This window comes from Piliocolobus tephrosceles, chromosome 9 (assembly GCF_002776525.5).
Source record: "Piliocolobus tephrosceles isolate RC106 chromosome 9, ASM277652v3, whole genome shotgun sequence".
Taxonomy (NCBI): Eukaryota; Metazoa; Chordata; class Mammalia; order Primates; family Cercopithecidae; genus Piliocolobus; species Piliocolobus tephrosceles.
In genome coordinates this window covers 131,054,290-131,071,011 of record NC_045442.1, presented here as the reverse complement: position 1 = coordinate 131,071,011, position 16,722 = coordinate 131,054,290, and the positions used below count along the sequence as shown (strand labels likewise).

The 16,722-nt window shown below is 46.6% G+C and overlaps 1 protein-coding gene across 1 annotated transcript in view; it reads right to left on the bottom strand.

Annotated features, from left to right (window-relative positions):
* DIP2C (disco interacting protein 2 homolog C) overlaps positions 1 to 16,722 on the bottom strand; it is a 164,801-nt gene that overhangs the window by 24,228 nt on the left and 123,851 nt on the right. Inside the window, exon 30 of the mRNA XM_023192485.1 lies at positions 8,836 to 8,897. Coding sequence (XP_023048253.1) covers positions 8,836 to 8,897 — 62 coding nt within the window. The remainder of the gene's footprint in view (positions 1 to 8,835; positions 8,898 to 16,722) is intronic.

Here is a 16,722-nt window from a genome sequence, read left to right as displayed (position 1 = left end):
GTGTGGAGAAACCGGAACCAGGCGCGGCCCTGAGTGTGTGGAGAAACGAACCAGGAGGGCCCTGAGCGTGTGGAGAAACCGGAACCAGGCGCGGCCCTGAGGGTGTGGAGAAACTGGAACCAGGAGGGCCCTGAGCGTGTGGAGAAACCGGAACCAGGCGCGGCCCTGAGTGTGTGGAGAAACGAACCAGGAGGGCCCTGAGCGTGTGGAGAAACCGGAACCAGGAGGGCCCTGAGCGTGTGGAGAAACCGGAACCAGGGAGGGCCCTGAGTGTGTGGAGAAACCGTAATCAGAGGCGGCCCTGAGCGTGTGGAGAAACCGGAATCAAGCGTGGCCCTGAGCCTGTAGAGAAATTGGAATTAGGAGCGGCCCTGAGCCTGGAGAAACGAATCAGAGGCGGCCCTTAGCATGTGGAGAAACCGGAACTCACCCTGAGCAGCCAGGCAACTCCTTCTCCACAGAAAGGACTTGAAAAGCATCTTTTTATTAAATCATAAGACATCTTTTATTAAACAGAAAAATAAGCTTTTCTGTTTATGTCAACAAAAGAACTATCAGTGTGTAGTCCCTAAACCCAAAGAGAAGAGCGAGTTTCCAGCAGGAGGGTAGGCTCAGCAGCATCCACTGGCACTCAGCGTGGAACATTAGGGTGGGGTCGTAGGTGGCCTTGCTGGGAGCCACCAGGGAACTGTGAGGACATGGAGCTTTGTCTCTCATGAGCCAGCAGATGAACCCAGACCCTCTGAGGTGGTCAGCTGTTGGGGGAGAGGGCCATGTGGTGGCCACGGGTGAAAAGGGTCAAAGAAGGATTTTTGTTTTTAGACGGCATTTGTCACGTCATGTTTACATTCAGATAGATGACTTCAAAGATAAGGAAACACTGGCGATGTCAGAGGGAGGGGATGCTGGTCAGCTCCAGGACCTTGAGCAGACAGTAGAGGGCTGGGGTCTGGGGAAGGTAGAGGGGGTCAGGAGAAAAGGCAGCTGCAGGGGGTCATAGTGGGTGGGAGCTGCTCATTGCAGCTTAATTGCCTCATTTAGGAGATAAACTGAGGCCCTCAAAGGTTTAAAGTTACACTGATATGGCAAAGTGAAAGAAGAAATAAGAGAATGGGATGTAAAGACTAAAAATATTAATGAGTTTAAACATGGACACAGTCTCTCTGGGATACGAATGGTAATTCTAAAAAAGCAGAGACAAAAATATTTTGGCAATAAGCCTGCCTCTTCCATCTCCTGAAAACATGCCTTAGAGGGGCAGGACCTGGGAGCCTGCCTCTGGGAACCGTGTCCTCACCCGCTTGCGGGGTGGCCACGGTGCTCCGTGACTGCTCTCCTTCCACACACACCTGGCCAGGGGATTTTTGGAGAGTGGCGAGCAAGAGAAGTGGGAGCTGCAAACCAGGCACCAGGACGACAAAGCCTCGCAGGACATTGTGTCTAAATACCACAAGTGACATAGTGTGAATGAATTCTTTTTCATTCAGTTTTCCCCACTGGTTTATCATCTGTTTTTAAGTAGACTGCAAGTTCTGTTTAAGGAATCGTGAAAGCCCTACTGTCCCTTACCCGATGATCATCTCAAGTTGGGCAAGACGATGGATTAGGAGGCTGTTCATGCCTGAAGACAGCCAGAGCAGAAAGAAAGGAAAAAAATATAAACTAATAAGAAAAAGGCATTTGCATGAGTACATACACATAATCGTATATCTATGTAAAGGTATAACTATATCAGATAATTGTACTGAGAGAGCTGGCCAGCATTGTCCCAAGCACCTGACACATACCAAGAATCCTCCTAATGACCCTAGGAGTGGTACTGCTTCTGCCATTTCACAGGCAGAGAAAGTAAAATACAGGTAGGCAACGTATGCAGGATCACATGGCCAGAAAGTGATAGATCTGAGGCCAGACAATGGGTCCTGAGCCTAATCCAAGCACCTGTTAAATTCATTGCAGCCAGACAAACCACCCTGAGGGCTCAGCTCTGGTACCCAAGGGACGGGGACCTACATACTCAGGGATGGGGTAGCCTCCTATGCTCCTATGCTGTATGGTACGGCCAAGTGCTCCCAGGCTGCACACCTGGACAGCAGGTGACTATACACAATTGCAATACAACAGTATTTGTATATCTAAACATAGAAAAGGCACAGTAAAACACGCTGTAAAAAGATAAAAAATGGCTCACCAATATAGGGAACTTACCCATAAACAGAGCTTTTAGAACTGGAAGCTGCTCTGGGTGAGTGAGTGGTGAGTGCACACAAAAGGCTACGACATCACCATACGTAGCTGTAGACTTAGTAAACACTGTACTTGTAAGCTAAGACATCACCTCACACAGCTGTAGATTCGTAAACACCATACCGGTGGGCTAAGACAACACCACACACGACTGTAGATTCTTAAACACTGTACTCGTAAGCTAAGACATTACTGCATATGGCTGTACACTTCGTAAACACCGTACTTGTGAGCTAAGACAACACCACACGCAGCTGTAGATTTGTAAACACCGTACTTGTAAGCAGACATCACCGCACACAGCTGTAGACTTCGTAAACACTGTACTCGTGAGCTAAGACGTCACCGCACGTGGCTGTAGATTGTTAACACTGTACTCGTAAGCTAAGACATCACCCACATGTGGCTATAGACTTCGTAAAGACTACTTGTGAGCTAAGACATCACCGCACGCGGCTGTAGATTCATAAACACTGCACTCGTGAGCTAAGACATCACTGCATGTGGCTGTAGATTCATAAACACTGTACTCATAAGCTACACTAAATCTGTAAGAAAATTCCTTTGTTAAATAAATTAATCTCCATTTACTGTAACTTTCTATGTTGTAAATTCCTTAAAGCTTTTTGACTCACTTATAAAAACAGAGTAAAACATATTGTACAGCTGTACGAAAATAATTTATCCTTATATCATTTTCTATTAAAAGTTTTTGACTTTTTCAACTTTGTTAAAAACTAATACATAGACACACATTAATCTGGGCCTCCACAGGGTCAGGATCACCGAAATCATTGCCTTCCACCTCCACATCTTGTCCCACTGGAAGGTCTTTAGGGCAATGACATGCACAGAGCTGTCATCTGTGTGAACAATGCTTTCTGCTGGATTCCTCCTGAAGGACGTGCTGAGGCTGTCTTACAGTTAACTTTTTTATTGTAAGCAGAGAGAATATACTCTAAGATAACGACATTAAAGGTAACTACATAAACTGGTTACACAGGTATCTTATCACAATCCAGTATTATGCATGTACTGTGTATAATCCTACATGCTATACGTTCATACAACTGGCAGCACAGGTTTACGCTAGCATAGCCACAAACAGGTGACGTATTGCATTATGATGGCCACATCAATAGACTCCATTTTCACAGGAATTTTTCAGCTTCATTACAGTCTTATGGAACCACTGTCATTTAGGGAACACTGTCTTGGAGACCACTGTGGTCTGTCATCGACAGAAATGGCACTACGCAGCACATGACTAATTCAGTAAAGGTGCAGGAGCTCCACTGAGAGCCCAGCTCTCAGTGTGCTAAGACCACAGGCCATGATGAGTGGACTAAAGACCACCTGGAGAACTGTGGCCCCCTCCCAGCGAATCCTTCTCATGTATACATGTATGCACACGAATGCACACACACTTTCACATGCATGCACACGTGTGCATACTTTTAACACAACTCCACATACAAAATACAAGGCAATACTAAGAATGTGCATGTGCACACGCACATACATGCAACACACAAAATACTCACATAGCCCACACATCAGCACAAACTCATCCTCATGCACACATGTACACATGCAACATACTTGCACACACACAAAACAACACTCGGTACACTACACTCACACATGCAAACTCACACTTGAACACACATGCACATGGGAGTGCACTTGCATTCTTGCAAACCCTCACTTGTACCACACAAGACACCCACCCATGCAACACACACGTGCATACTCATACTTGCATGTACTCATGTTTGCACAAATACATGCTGCATATTTGTATGCACACACACATGTGTAGTCATAAATGTGTACACATTTGAAACAGTCACACAATTGTAACATACTTGCAACACACTCATGACACACATGCACGTGTCTATACTTGCAGCACACACTACACTCGTGCACATGCACGTGCAGTTGAAACATGCAGTATTGGACACACGTGCACACTTGTAACACACAACAGCATATATACACAACACACTTGTACAAACTCATACTGTCATGCATATATGCACTTGTACTCACATCACTCACCCACACAACACATGACACAGGCAAGCTTGCATATGCACAAACTCATTCACATGTGCAGACACTATTCACATACTTGCAACACACACATGCATGTATTCACAGCACACTCACATGCACTCACACACACACACACACACAAAGGACCTGACCGAGTGAAAGGCTCTTGTTAAGCTATTTGTCTTTATCTCTATCTTCACTCCCTCCATTCTGCTCGTAAGTCTCAAGTTTACTGATGCACTTTTATTCTGTGCCCCCTGCTCTCAGGATCGTGATACTTGGACTAACACTGAGCAGGAATTAATTTAATATCTATGCTTTTCTGGTAAAACCCTTTAATTATGACTTCAGGTTATAAGCCCTGAGGAAGCTAAGGAAGTTTTCATCCTAGGACTTTACACCAATGTAATGTTCTTAAGATATAAAAAATTGCTGAAACTGTTTCTTTTTCTTTTGAGACAAGGTCTTGCTCCATTGCCCAGGCTGGAGTGCAGCAGTGTGATCACGGCTCACTGTAGCCTCTAACTCTTAGGCTCAAGCAGTCATCCCACCTCAGCTTTTTGAGTAGCTAGGACTATAAGCATATGCCACCACACCTAGCTCATTTTTAAAAAATGTAGAGATGGAGTCTTGCTATGTTGCCCAGGCTGCTCTCAAAACTCTTGGGCTCCAGTGATTCTCCTGCCTTGGCCTCCCAAAGCACTGGGATTATAGGTGTGAGCCTGTTCCCCAGCCTTAAAAACCCCATCTTCAAACGCAGACAAATATATATATATATTTCCTATCTAAAGTCTGAAAAACTAAAGTGCTCATGGAAAGACCAAATTGGAAGTCATTGAGAGACTTATGAATTCATTTTAAATGAATTACATTGTAAAAATATTTTTAAAGTGAACAATCACTTTCAAATAGTATTAACACAATTTCATCATTTCCTTCCTGCACATGTGGGACTGTAATCTGTTCCAGAAGCAGGGAGAGTGTGTCTCCTCACTCTGTGATGCAGAAATGCTCTCCATGGTGACCTGTCACAGATGCAGGCAGGTCCCACCCACCATGGCTCCAAGAATAAAAAGGGCATCAGAAACAGAGGCAGAAAACCAAGTAGAAATGGCTAATACACCTGTTTAACCACTGACTTCCACAATGGTCGTCTTCCTCTGTAGGCCGTCTTTCTTGTGCGTGTGCACATTCATATTCTCTATTCTCTCTCAAGGAAATTGCATGTGCATACCAATAAGCTAACCTTCTCCAGAGTAATTAGACGATACATGAGCAGCTGCCTTGGAGCTCCCGAGTGAGTGTGTCATTAAAGCAACAGGAACAGTAATTAATCCTGTGGCAGACCCTAATGCAGATCAAGTGAGAAAACCACCACCCCATTTTTATAGGAAGAGTAACAAGAAAGAAAAGGGTCAATGCTTTTAGTGGCTCTCATTTCACTGCCTCCCGACTGCTGGCCTTGGACTGTCGACTTTCTCACCCTCTGTGGTCAGCAGCCCTAGGCCAGTGGAACAGAAGAGGTGAGTCCTCTGTCATCATCCAGCTGCTGGAGCTCACCGTGACAGCATCGCCCCCGGTCCAGCTCTTCACAGCATTCCTTTACTTTGTCCTCACAGGCGCCCGGGAAGCCCGGTTTTACTGCACCTGTTCTGAGCGCCTCCCCCGCACTCCCGGGCTCCTGCTGAAATGTGATCCCCGGGGTTGGAGGTGGGGCCTAATGGGAGGAGTCGGAGTCATGGGAGCGGATCCTCATAACAGATGCAGGTCCTCCCTGCGGGTGAGCAGGTTCTTGCTCTACCAGCTCCCAGGAGAGCCGCTGGCTAAAGAGTCTGTCCCCTCCTCCTACCACAGATCTCTTCACTTGCGGCCCCTCTTTCCCTCCACCATGAGTGAAGCTCCCTGAAACCTGACCAGAGGCAGATGCAGGCACCACACTTCCGGTACAGCCTGCAGAACCCTGTGCCAAAACACTTCTTTTCTTTAGAAATCACCCAGTCTCAGGTGTTCCTTTATAGAAACGGAAACAGACTAAGGCAAGAGGGAAACAGGTTACAGAGCGTGATACCTCGTTCCCAGAGGAGCTGACTTCTTACCTGTGTGACCCAGAGCCCCCTCTGCCAGTGGCTGCAGCACGAGGTGTGTTACATGCTGGTAAAGGTCGAAAGTGATGCTGGAGATTAAAGCTGGATGTATTTTTACTTCGGAATGTTTAAGGGAGGTTTAAGGAAGGAGAGGGCTTTGGAGCTGAGCTTGGAGGACTGGAGGAAAGGCCCCTGGGGCCAGATTCCTTGGAGGTGGGCTGGGGGTTACGGACTGTGAGTAGGTGGTGGGGGCATCAGAGAGCAAGGCTGGGACGCCACTGAGGTTCTCTGCACTGAGGGTAAGGGAGAAGGGGCCCAGCCAGATGGAGGGGGCCACAGACAGACCCAGTCAGAAAGGTCAGAGAGAGAACATCATGGAGAAAAAAACTGAAAGGAATGAGAAGAGTGAGAGCAGCCCCAGAAGCTGGCAGGGAAGGGCAGCGTCTCCCACCCCAGGGCATGGAAGGAAGAGTGGCACACGGTCCATCTAGAGAGCAGCAGGGAGGGTTCAGGGGTGCCTGGGCAGGGCCCAGTGAAAGGAAGTTGCTCTGCAATGTAGAGCCAGACTCTGCTTTTCTTCTTTGTATGTAAAATGCTGAGGATGGGGGTCGGGTCTGAGTCTCATGAGGATGTCTGGCGCCCGAGGAGCTCCGCTCGGCCCTGCTCAAAGGTGAGAGCCTAGGCCAGCGAGCAGCAAGAGTCGGTGGCGTGGGTGCCAACCAGACCCACGCAGTGGTGTGTGGGAAAGTGAACTGCACCACAAGCTCCTGTTCCCTACGTGCTCTCACTTCCATTTCAGACGCTTTCCAAAGCAGCTAGAAGCCCAGTCAGGGAAAAGGTTACTCTTTGAGGGCCAGGCCACAGACAGAACTGCATACATGTGTTATTTGATGAGATATTGCTCACTTCTTCAGGAAGTCATACAATTACGAGATATTTTCCAAAGAATTCTTATGGGGAGTTAAGTAGACATGCTTTAAAGCCCAGAAGTGGTTATTTAGAAAATCGTATGCCCAGAAACAAGTTATCTAATCTAAAACTACATTTCTGATTTTTCTAAGTGTTCCAGACTGAACTTTGTCCCTGACAGCTGGTGGCCTTGGGGGCAGGTGTTACCTCTGGTCCTCAGAATGCAGGGCCTCCCGAGGGCTCCTAGGTGGCCACCACTCTTCTGTGATTTCATAACTGTGCAGCCAGTGGTTCTGTCGACCGGAGGGCCTGACGGAAGAGCCACAGGGCCAGGCATGCATCTACGAGTGTGAACCGTCAGGGCGGTTGTGAATCCTGGCCCTGGCATGCGAGCTCTCAGCCACTGGCTGTCGGGACATCCCTGGCATCCGCCCACCAAATGCCAGCTGAGCCACTGCCCTAATTGTGCTGATCCTAAATGCCTCCAGGCACGCCAGACACCCGAGGCACAGGCACACACAGCAACAGTCACGGAGCGGCTGCTGACGGCGGTAAGGGAAGACACCCAGTTGTCCCACACACTTCACCTAAGCAACAATGAACGAGCACCTCCACAGTCACCCAGCGGAAAGTGATCTGTTTCAACGGGTGAAGTCTGCAGTAAAAATCACGCCTTCTTTCCTTCTTTGGCGTCTTAGTGGGTCCTCCCTGGTGGGCAGAGATTCCTCTGAAGGGCTTCTCGCCCTGCTCAACCCCATCCCTGCCTTCTGGAGTCCTCACACACTCACCAAGAACACTCCACTTTTCTTCTCAGGGGCGCTTAGGAGGCTGCAGAGAGAAGGTAACCTGAACCCTAACCCCTATTTTAAGCGCCTTCACGAAACATCATGTAAATACATGTGGGCAGGATGCTGACATTCTATGAGGGGGGCAAAATGGTGCCTCAGATAGGAAGGAAAAGAACCAAGTGCCTGCCTTCCGGTGAGACGGTCAGATAAAGCGGCTCTGGCCACGCTCCTGCCGTCACACCGGCCACTGCCATCCTGCAACAGAGTTTCTTTCTCTTTTCTTTTTTTTTTTTTTTGAGACAGAGTCTTGCTCTGTCTCCCAGGCTGGAATGCAGAGGTGTAATCTCAGCTCACTGTAACCTCTGCCTCCCAGTTTTAAGCAATTCTCCTGACTCAGCCTCCCAAGTAGCTGGGAGTACAAGTGCCTGCCACCAAACCTGGGTAATTTTTAGTGGAGACGGGGTTTCGCCATGTTGCCCAGGCTGGCCTCGAACTCCTGACCTCAGGTGATCCGCCTACCTCAGCCTCCCAGAGTCCTGGGATTACAGGCATGAGCCACCGCGCCTGGCCAGAGTCTTCAGTTGCAAAGTTCAAGCCAATGCCGAACTCCACCGCTTCACTCACGAGACAGTCACACTCTGAGCAGATAAACACCGCGCGCACCCCTTCTTCTAGATGGACACCTGCATGCAAGGCCACAGAACAAACATAAAAAGGAAAAGAAAAAACCCAGAAGCGTACAGTACCTGTCATGTCTCAGGGCTCTCATGTCCACATAGACAGTGGTTGGGTCAGGTCCTGAGGTTCCCTGCAAGCAATAACACAGAGTGGTTAATTCAAGTTGACGTGGAAGGAGACTGGGGTCTGTGCTTCTACTAGCTAGGAAACATTTCTTTGGTAAAATGTTAAAGTGAAAAATAAAACTAAAAGCACTTAGACCAGCAATCTCTGCAGGGCGCCTGCTAACTTTCAGTTTGATAACCTAAATTCCAGAAGGCATATCTTATTAGGACAATACTGGATTCACACAGCTTGACCACCAATATATAAAAATAGGAAAGAAAGGAGACAAGCCACGCACTGTGCCAAAAAAAGGGAAGGCTGAAACTGCCAAGATGGCGGCTGCGAAAGCAGGTTGGAAGGATATGAAGCATCTGTGCAGAGAAATTTTTACTACATGCATCCACCTTTAACAACAAAAGGTGAACTGTGAGGGCCCAGGACAGGAAGCAGATGCATGATGTGGATGGACAGGCCAGGGAGGAAGAGGTGAGGGGGGCATCTTGCTCCTCCGGGCTCTGCTTGTGCTCTGGCTCTCTGGCCTGAGGAGGGCATTTTCGGCTGAGACACAGGTCAGAGAAGGGGTATTTTATCCTGGTAAGCTGAGCAAGATTTGGTGGTCTGAGCCACTGGGCTGTTGATTTTACACAGGGGTCCAGAAATCTTTTCTTGGCACCATAAATTGCTTAAAAAATGACACCATGCTGACTTCTGACCAGTGACCTCTGTCCACAGAATAGCAGTATCATGAAGGCTGTGTTACAAACCAAAATTGTACAACCATTTTTGGGGAAGGCATACAATACCTTGGTTGGAAAAAGACAACCTACAATAAATTTGCCAAAAAATAAGGGAGCCCTTCAGAATTCATTTGAAGAATTACACGAAAATTCTTCAGGAGAGAATTCCCAATTTTGTACTAAAGGCACACAATTTTCTTATATTGCTTATATATAAGAAAAAAAGACAATGTCATTAAAACATACCATAGTACTCGATAACCCTGGGCCCTGGTATCTCACCACCGAGACAGGGAAAAAGAACAGCACATGCGAGTCAGCCTCCCGGCGGACGCTCCCAGTGACAGCTCTACCCCCGCTGCTCAGCAAAGCCACGCCACAGACCAGCGCCGAGCGGAGAACCGGCCCACAGTGAGTAACGCAAAATACAGCCATGGAGGGTCAATTAAAAATAAGTAAATGGAAAACAGGTGGAGAATTAAGTAAAACAGAGATGAACCAAACTGGCAAAGGAACCACTGACTGCGCACCCCGGGAAGACAGCGTCGGCTACGCGTGAGGCCTGAACGTGACACTGCCCGGCAGGCAGCACCCATGATCACAGGGTCTGCAGACCCCCGGCCAGTCTCTGCACTCAGCTGCTAGTCTGTCCCATGGCTGGATGCGGGCAAGGCAGCGGGGCTGGGCAGGGAGGCATGGGTGTGACGGAAAGTCCCCTACCTGCTCGGCCAGGGTCCACAGCCTGTGAGGCTACAGCAGCAGAAGGGTGAGGATGAGAAGAGAGGAGAGAATACCAGGCAACAGAAACCAACACACACAACACACACAGACACACGACCCGACAGTGAAAAATGGGATGGAGAAGAGGGAGGGGTGGGGAGGAAAATGCGAAAAGCAGGAAACAAAATGAAAAGAAGATCAAAAACAACATCAAATATGAAAATCATTAAAATTAACCACTGTACAAGACTAAAAGAAATGTTTTAAAGATGTCAACATATCCACGGAGCAACAGAAGAGGGCGAAGCAGGTGACTAAACCACGGCGCAGGGACCTGAGTCACTTTGAAACACAGAACGTAAATGGTGGCGCTGCGCCGTCTCACTCGCGGCACTCTTTCTGAGGGACGTGGGAGTGCAAGTTTCATTCCTACATCGGTTGAGGTAGTTCTGAGGTTCTGATTCCAGTAACAGTGGAGAGCCTGTAAGCTTTTACACCTGAAATTAGGGCACTAGCCCTCTCCACCTAAATGATGAGGCAAAAGGAAAGGCCAACGTGCATCTGAAGCCTGAAAGAATCCAGCGCTGGGCTCTCACACGGCCTGCTCAGCCGCCTCAGGAGGAGTTTCCACACCAGCAAATGTGCTCTGTTGCTGTTCCCCAAACAGAGACACCAATTTCTGTTTTCTCCTCCTCCTCCTCATCCATGGCTGTGGTCCCTCCCTGCTACCCGTATTAAATCATCTGCCCCAGCTGCTGGACAATTCCAGAAAGCAACTTGGGCAAGCTCCTTGGATGCAAGGTATTTTTCCCTATGTGACTTAGCTGTCTTTCCCAAACACTCCCCAAAAGTACAAAGAGTAGAAGATTTTTCACAGGTGCCTGGACTGATACACACCTGTTCTTTGTGTGTACGGCCCAGCACCCACCCACACCCCCATGACGACAAGAGGCAGACACTAGAGACAGCAGCCGCAGCAGTGGAAAGGGAGTTCAGTGTTTTTCTTCTGGCTGAAATTTGGTCACAAAGCCAGATGGAAAAACTGCCACCACTTACAGGAGAGCCAAGTCTATGAAAATAAGCAACGGTTCAAGATTTTAAGAGAAAATTGTGATTCCACTCTTCTCTGTTACTTCACTAGGGTAATTATGGCTACTGCTCTCTCTCAGCATCCTTATGTTTAAAAAAGAGAAGAAGGGCATGAAGAAAGAAAATAGCCAATAAAGGTGTGTACGCTCCAAACACATAGTGGACTTTTACTGAATATATTCGAGCTGAAGCAATGATTTAAATAATTTCCTTCATGATTCCTTGAAACCTAAATATTAACTGGAATGAAAATAAGTCAGCATTCTCTCTAAATTATCCAAGTTCAGAAATTGTTATAATGGCTCAAGGTGGTATCTCAGGAAAAAATGTGCATGGCTAGTACCTCCTTTCCTATCTTGTACCACGTGGAGGAGGCAACACTGCGCCTGAAGCCAAATAGGCCTGAGCATTAATAGAGAAGAATACGTGAAGGAGAGAAAGAGGTAAGACACAGCTGCTTCCAAATTATAAAACCCCTGAGGTAAAAAGTCTGAAATTTCAAGACACATATTGAGGGAGTATTTAACAAAATCTTCATATTGCGAAAGAATGCTAGCCAGTGTTCCCTTAAATACAGAGATCCCTAATGCTCCTCAGTATTTAAGGATCAAATACTTGCAAAAAGGACCCATAGAAAAACAGCATTATTCATTCCAACTAAAGCTCATTCAGAAACAAAGATAGAGCATTTTTGAAATTGCAAGTTATATTAATGAGAAAAAAAGATTCACATTAAAATCCAGTTATATAATAAAAAGGTTAAGCAGTCAGCCTTCCATATCCGTGAGTTTTGCATCTTTAGATTTAACCAACCTTGAATCACAAATATTTGAAAAAATTGCACCTGTACTGAACAGGCACAGACTTTTTCTTGTCATAATTCCCTGAACGATACGGTACAACTGTTTACACAGCATTTACATCATATTCAGCATCACAAGTCATTAGAGATGATTTAAAGTACACGGAGGATGTGCATGGGTTCTATGCAAATGCTGAGCCATTTTCCAGCAGGGACCTGAGCGTCTGTGGACTTAGGTATCCATAGGGAGTCTGGAAACCTGTCCCCCACTGAGGGACAAATGTATATACCAAAAAGTAAGTTTCTTACTGACATAGAAGTATTATATCAATTAGGTATTAAGTGCTTATTGCACAAATGAGTCATATTTAAATCTCAGGTGAAGATATACAGACTCACATCCCAAATATCAGCACAGAAAACACAAAACAGGACTAATTTTAGCATTTAAGCTGACTGGTGATTTTACTATTCAGCAATTCACACACCATAACATTAGCACAACCTAGTACTTGCACATAGGGCTACAGTAAGTAGAAATGTGTGAAAGAATGAACAAACTCCAAAGACCTGATACTGGGCTTACATAGTACGCTGGGTATGTCTAAGATGAGAAAAAGCTTAGGTTGTATGTCTCCAGGCAAATGACACTCTTCAAATTCAAAGGGAAAATGACACAAAATTTGACTACCTCTTTGTACTCCTATTTCCAAAAGAATTTCTCTATTTGCATTAAAATGTGGGGGCTGTGGAAATGTCACCGGCTTAGAGAAGCCTTCATGATGTATTCCAAGTGATCGTTTCAAAACGATTAGCTAAATATGACAGGTCCCTGCCCTAAGCCCTCTAACAATTTCCCACTGATCTTGGGAAAAGGACCGGCGCTTGGTGCAGCCTTCTGTCGTCCTCCCTCTCTGGCCACCCTGGCCTCTTCCCATCTTTCCTGACCCCTCCAAAGTTGCAGGGGCTTCAGCTCAGCCTCCCTGGCCAAACTGCTCTTCCCTCCCCACTCTCGTCACCGCTAACTCATCTTTCTCAACTCGGCACCAGCCAGCATTCCCTTAAAGAAGCCTAACAGGGAGGTTGGCCTTCCTGTGCTGCACCGGATCAACCAGCAGCTGGACGCCATCCTTCACACGGTCTGTGGCCAATGTCCGCCTCTCCTGGGCCTGGGAAGGCACCAGGACAAGGCTGGGTCTGTGCTCATCTGCTACCCCCTGCTGTGAAATACCTTAGATTAGGTAACAGGCTGTTCACAGCTCTGGAGTCTAGCAAGTCCCAGATGAGGCACCTGCAGAATGGATGAAGATGCTCCTTTAGGGAGGAAGTCTCATTTGTGAGGGCTCCATGCTCATAATCTAATCACCTTCTAAAGGCCTCATGTCTTCTATTACTGCATTAGGGATTATAGTTCGACACAGACGGCTTGGAGGGGGGACACTGACATTCCAACCTCAGCAATCACTTCATCCACAGTTCATTTACTTTTCATGTCCTTATTGGTGCGATTGCTGTTGGTTCTTTACTCGTCCCTTTTGTTCTTTGTTCCTTCCTTCCTGCCTCCTTTTCTCATGAATAGAAAGAATATTTGTGGTATTTCATTTTACCCTCTGCGGATTTTTTGCATGATTTATTGCATTCTATCTTCACATAGTGTTATGCCTTATGAAAATGAAGATTCTTGCAATGGTGCATTTCCAGGGCCCGACTTCCTGTTGTCTCATCTGATATTCCTACACACGTTATGAACACCTCAGCAGTACATATTTTTAAATGGTTAATACTTTTAAAACAAACTAAAAAATAGTTACATGTCTACATATTGATAGATTCTAAAACATTTTCTTGTATTTACTCTTTTCAGTGTTCTTCATTTCTTCTTAAAAATTTGGGCTTCATTTTGCTATCGTTTGTTTTCATCCTGAGACATTCTTACTATTTCTTGTGATGCGTATTTGCCGATGGATTCTCTAGGGTGGCTAAGTATCTGCTTTTCTCTTCCATTCTGAAGGATCTCCTGCTTCCAGCATTTCTGATGAGAACTCAGTGTTGTTTTTATTACTTCCCCCTACTTAGCTTTATTTCTGCAGGGGCTTTAAGATCGACTCTGCCATCGACTTTCAGTGTTTGGACAACAATGTGTCTGGGTGTGGTTCTTCTCATTTACTCTGCCTGGAGTTCACTGAGCTTCCTGAATCTTTGTGTTGATTCTTCCCTTCGCTCCTGACCATAGTTCTTCAAATTGTTCTCTTGTCCCATTTTCTCTCACCCGCTCCTGCTGGGGCTCCGATCACCACAGGTATGTTAGACCCACGGGCCTCAGATGCTCTGTTCCACTGTATTTTCATGCCTTTTCTCCTTGTTTTATGCTTAGGTCAATTCTATTGATCAGACTTCAAGTTCATTCAATGAGTCTTTCCTCTGCTGTATCTAGTCTCCTATTAAACCATGGGAATTTTATTTCTAATACTAATTTTCATTTCCAGCATTTCCATTTTGTTTTTTTCATAGTTTTTATCCTTCTGCAATACCCCTCACCTCTTCATAGATGTTGTAGACCTTTTCAACAAATTCCTGGCCTCACCTATCACAGCTATTCCAAAGTCTCTGATAATTCCAGCATGTCTCTTCTACTGACTCTTTTAGGGGCCGTCTCCTCTCATGAACATGAGTCCAATTCTCTTGCTTTTTGGCAGGTCTTTTAAATTTTGATTATACAACACAATGTTTTAGGAACAACGAAGACTGTATTTAAAAGAACAGTAAATATTAAATAACATTTATCCCCAGAAAAGAATTTACAAGTCTATGGGCAGGACCCGGATGCTGGGCCTGACACTGATCCTGGAAATCTTCTGTGCTTCACGGCGAGGACCTGCTTTCCAAACGGCGGGAGACTTTCCGCCCACCGCTTCGCTGTTGGCTCTTCAGGTAACCGGGTGATTCTCTCTTCAGTCTCACCCCCAGCTTCCTCTATTCCACTGCCACACCCCCAGCCTTTGGAAGGCAAATATATTACACATGGTGAAGGGCAAGGGTGCTGCAGAGGGATGTGCTATGCCCTCATCCCAACTCCATTGCTGAAGTGTGAGTGGAGTTCCCACAGTGATCTGGGCCACCCTGGAGGGGTAAGCCAGCAGCTCTGCTGGGTGATCCGGGCCACCCTGGAGGGGGTAGCCAGGGCTCTGCTGGGTGATCCGGGCCACCCTGGAGGGGTAGCCAGGGCTCTGCTGCTCACCTCCCAGCCCTCAGGAGCCCCTGCCTTTTGCACACTGAAGATCCAGAATGCCTCAGAGAAAATGGATCCACTTTTAGGGCTCCCCTGGGATTCTCATCTACCTTGCTAACCAGATACTGCCATTAATGTTTTTTAAAAAGTTCAGAAACCTTTTATCATTTTTTATGGTAAATTCTTTCTCCTGGTTCCTCTGCCACGGGAAAACTACATACAGGTCTCTTTTCTCCTCGGAAGAAATTTAATTCATTTACATTTGAGTCTTCAACCCTCTGATGGATCTTAAAAACGATCAATCTGTGTATTAACCAGATTGTTCCGATGGTTATGGTCGGAACAAGAGTCTCTTGTGACTTCTACATCTCAATAAAAAATGGAATTCTGAAACCTTTAAAAAATTTGCAAAAATCAAATTGAGCTTGTTTCTATGTTTGGCATCAAATGGATGGATCTGGATGTTGTCATCAGGTGTTGATGCAGGTGACAGACTATCAAGAAATGGGGGACTCTGGAATGGATTACTGGTGGGGTGGGGGCCACAGATAGTGTGAACCCAGCTCAGGCCACCCACTAGCAAACTGGTCATCAGGAGCACCACACACTGGCTTTCATAAAGTTTCACTGAAGCACGGCGATGCCTGCTCATTTACATATTGCCTATTTCTGCTTTGAGTGGCACAGCAGAGCTGAGCAGCTGTGCAGAAAGCACCATGAGGCTGGCAGCCTGGACGCCGTGCTCTGACACTTTAGAGAGAGAGCCTGGGAAGGCTTTAGCTTAGGGGCTGCTGAGTCACAGAGCAGATGAAAGCACCCAGACGGACGCAGCATGACTGTTTTGTTGTACTGACTGAATGATGAACTCAGATTCTTGTTTTTTGGTTCAAGACACAGACTAAAAGCCAGGAATGTTCTGTGACTATGACAAGAGAATCCCTTGCTGAAAGCCAGGCGAACACTTGAGGCTGTGGAGTTAACCCCTCGGACCCTCTTCACGATCTCCTGGGTCCCTAAGACTCTTCTGGTGGTGATTCCAACATTCCTGGAGACAGATGAAAAGACTCACTTAGCAACTTGCAGATCCAACATGATTATCTGTTCGGTGCAGTGTCCACCAGCGCCTAGGGCTCGTGAGACATCCAAAAACACTGGTAGAAGAATCTGAATGTTCCTCCTCTTCTCTCTCTTCATCCCTCAATTGTGAATTTTACAATTCCATCTGTAGGTCACAGAATGCCAGTGATGGAACTGGAGGAAGAGGAGGCATCAC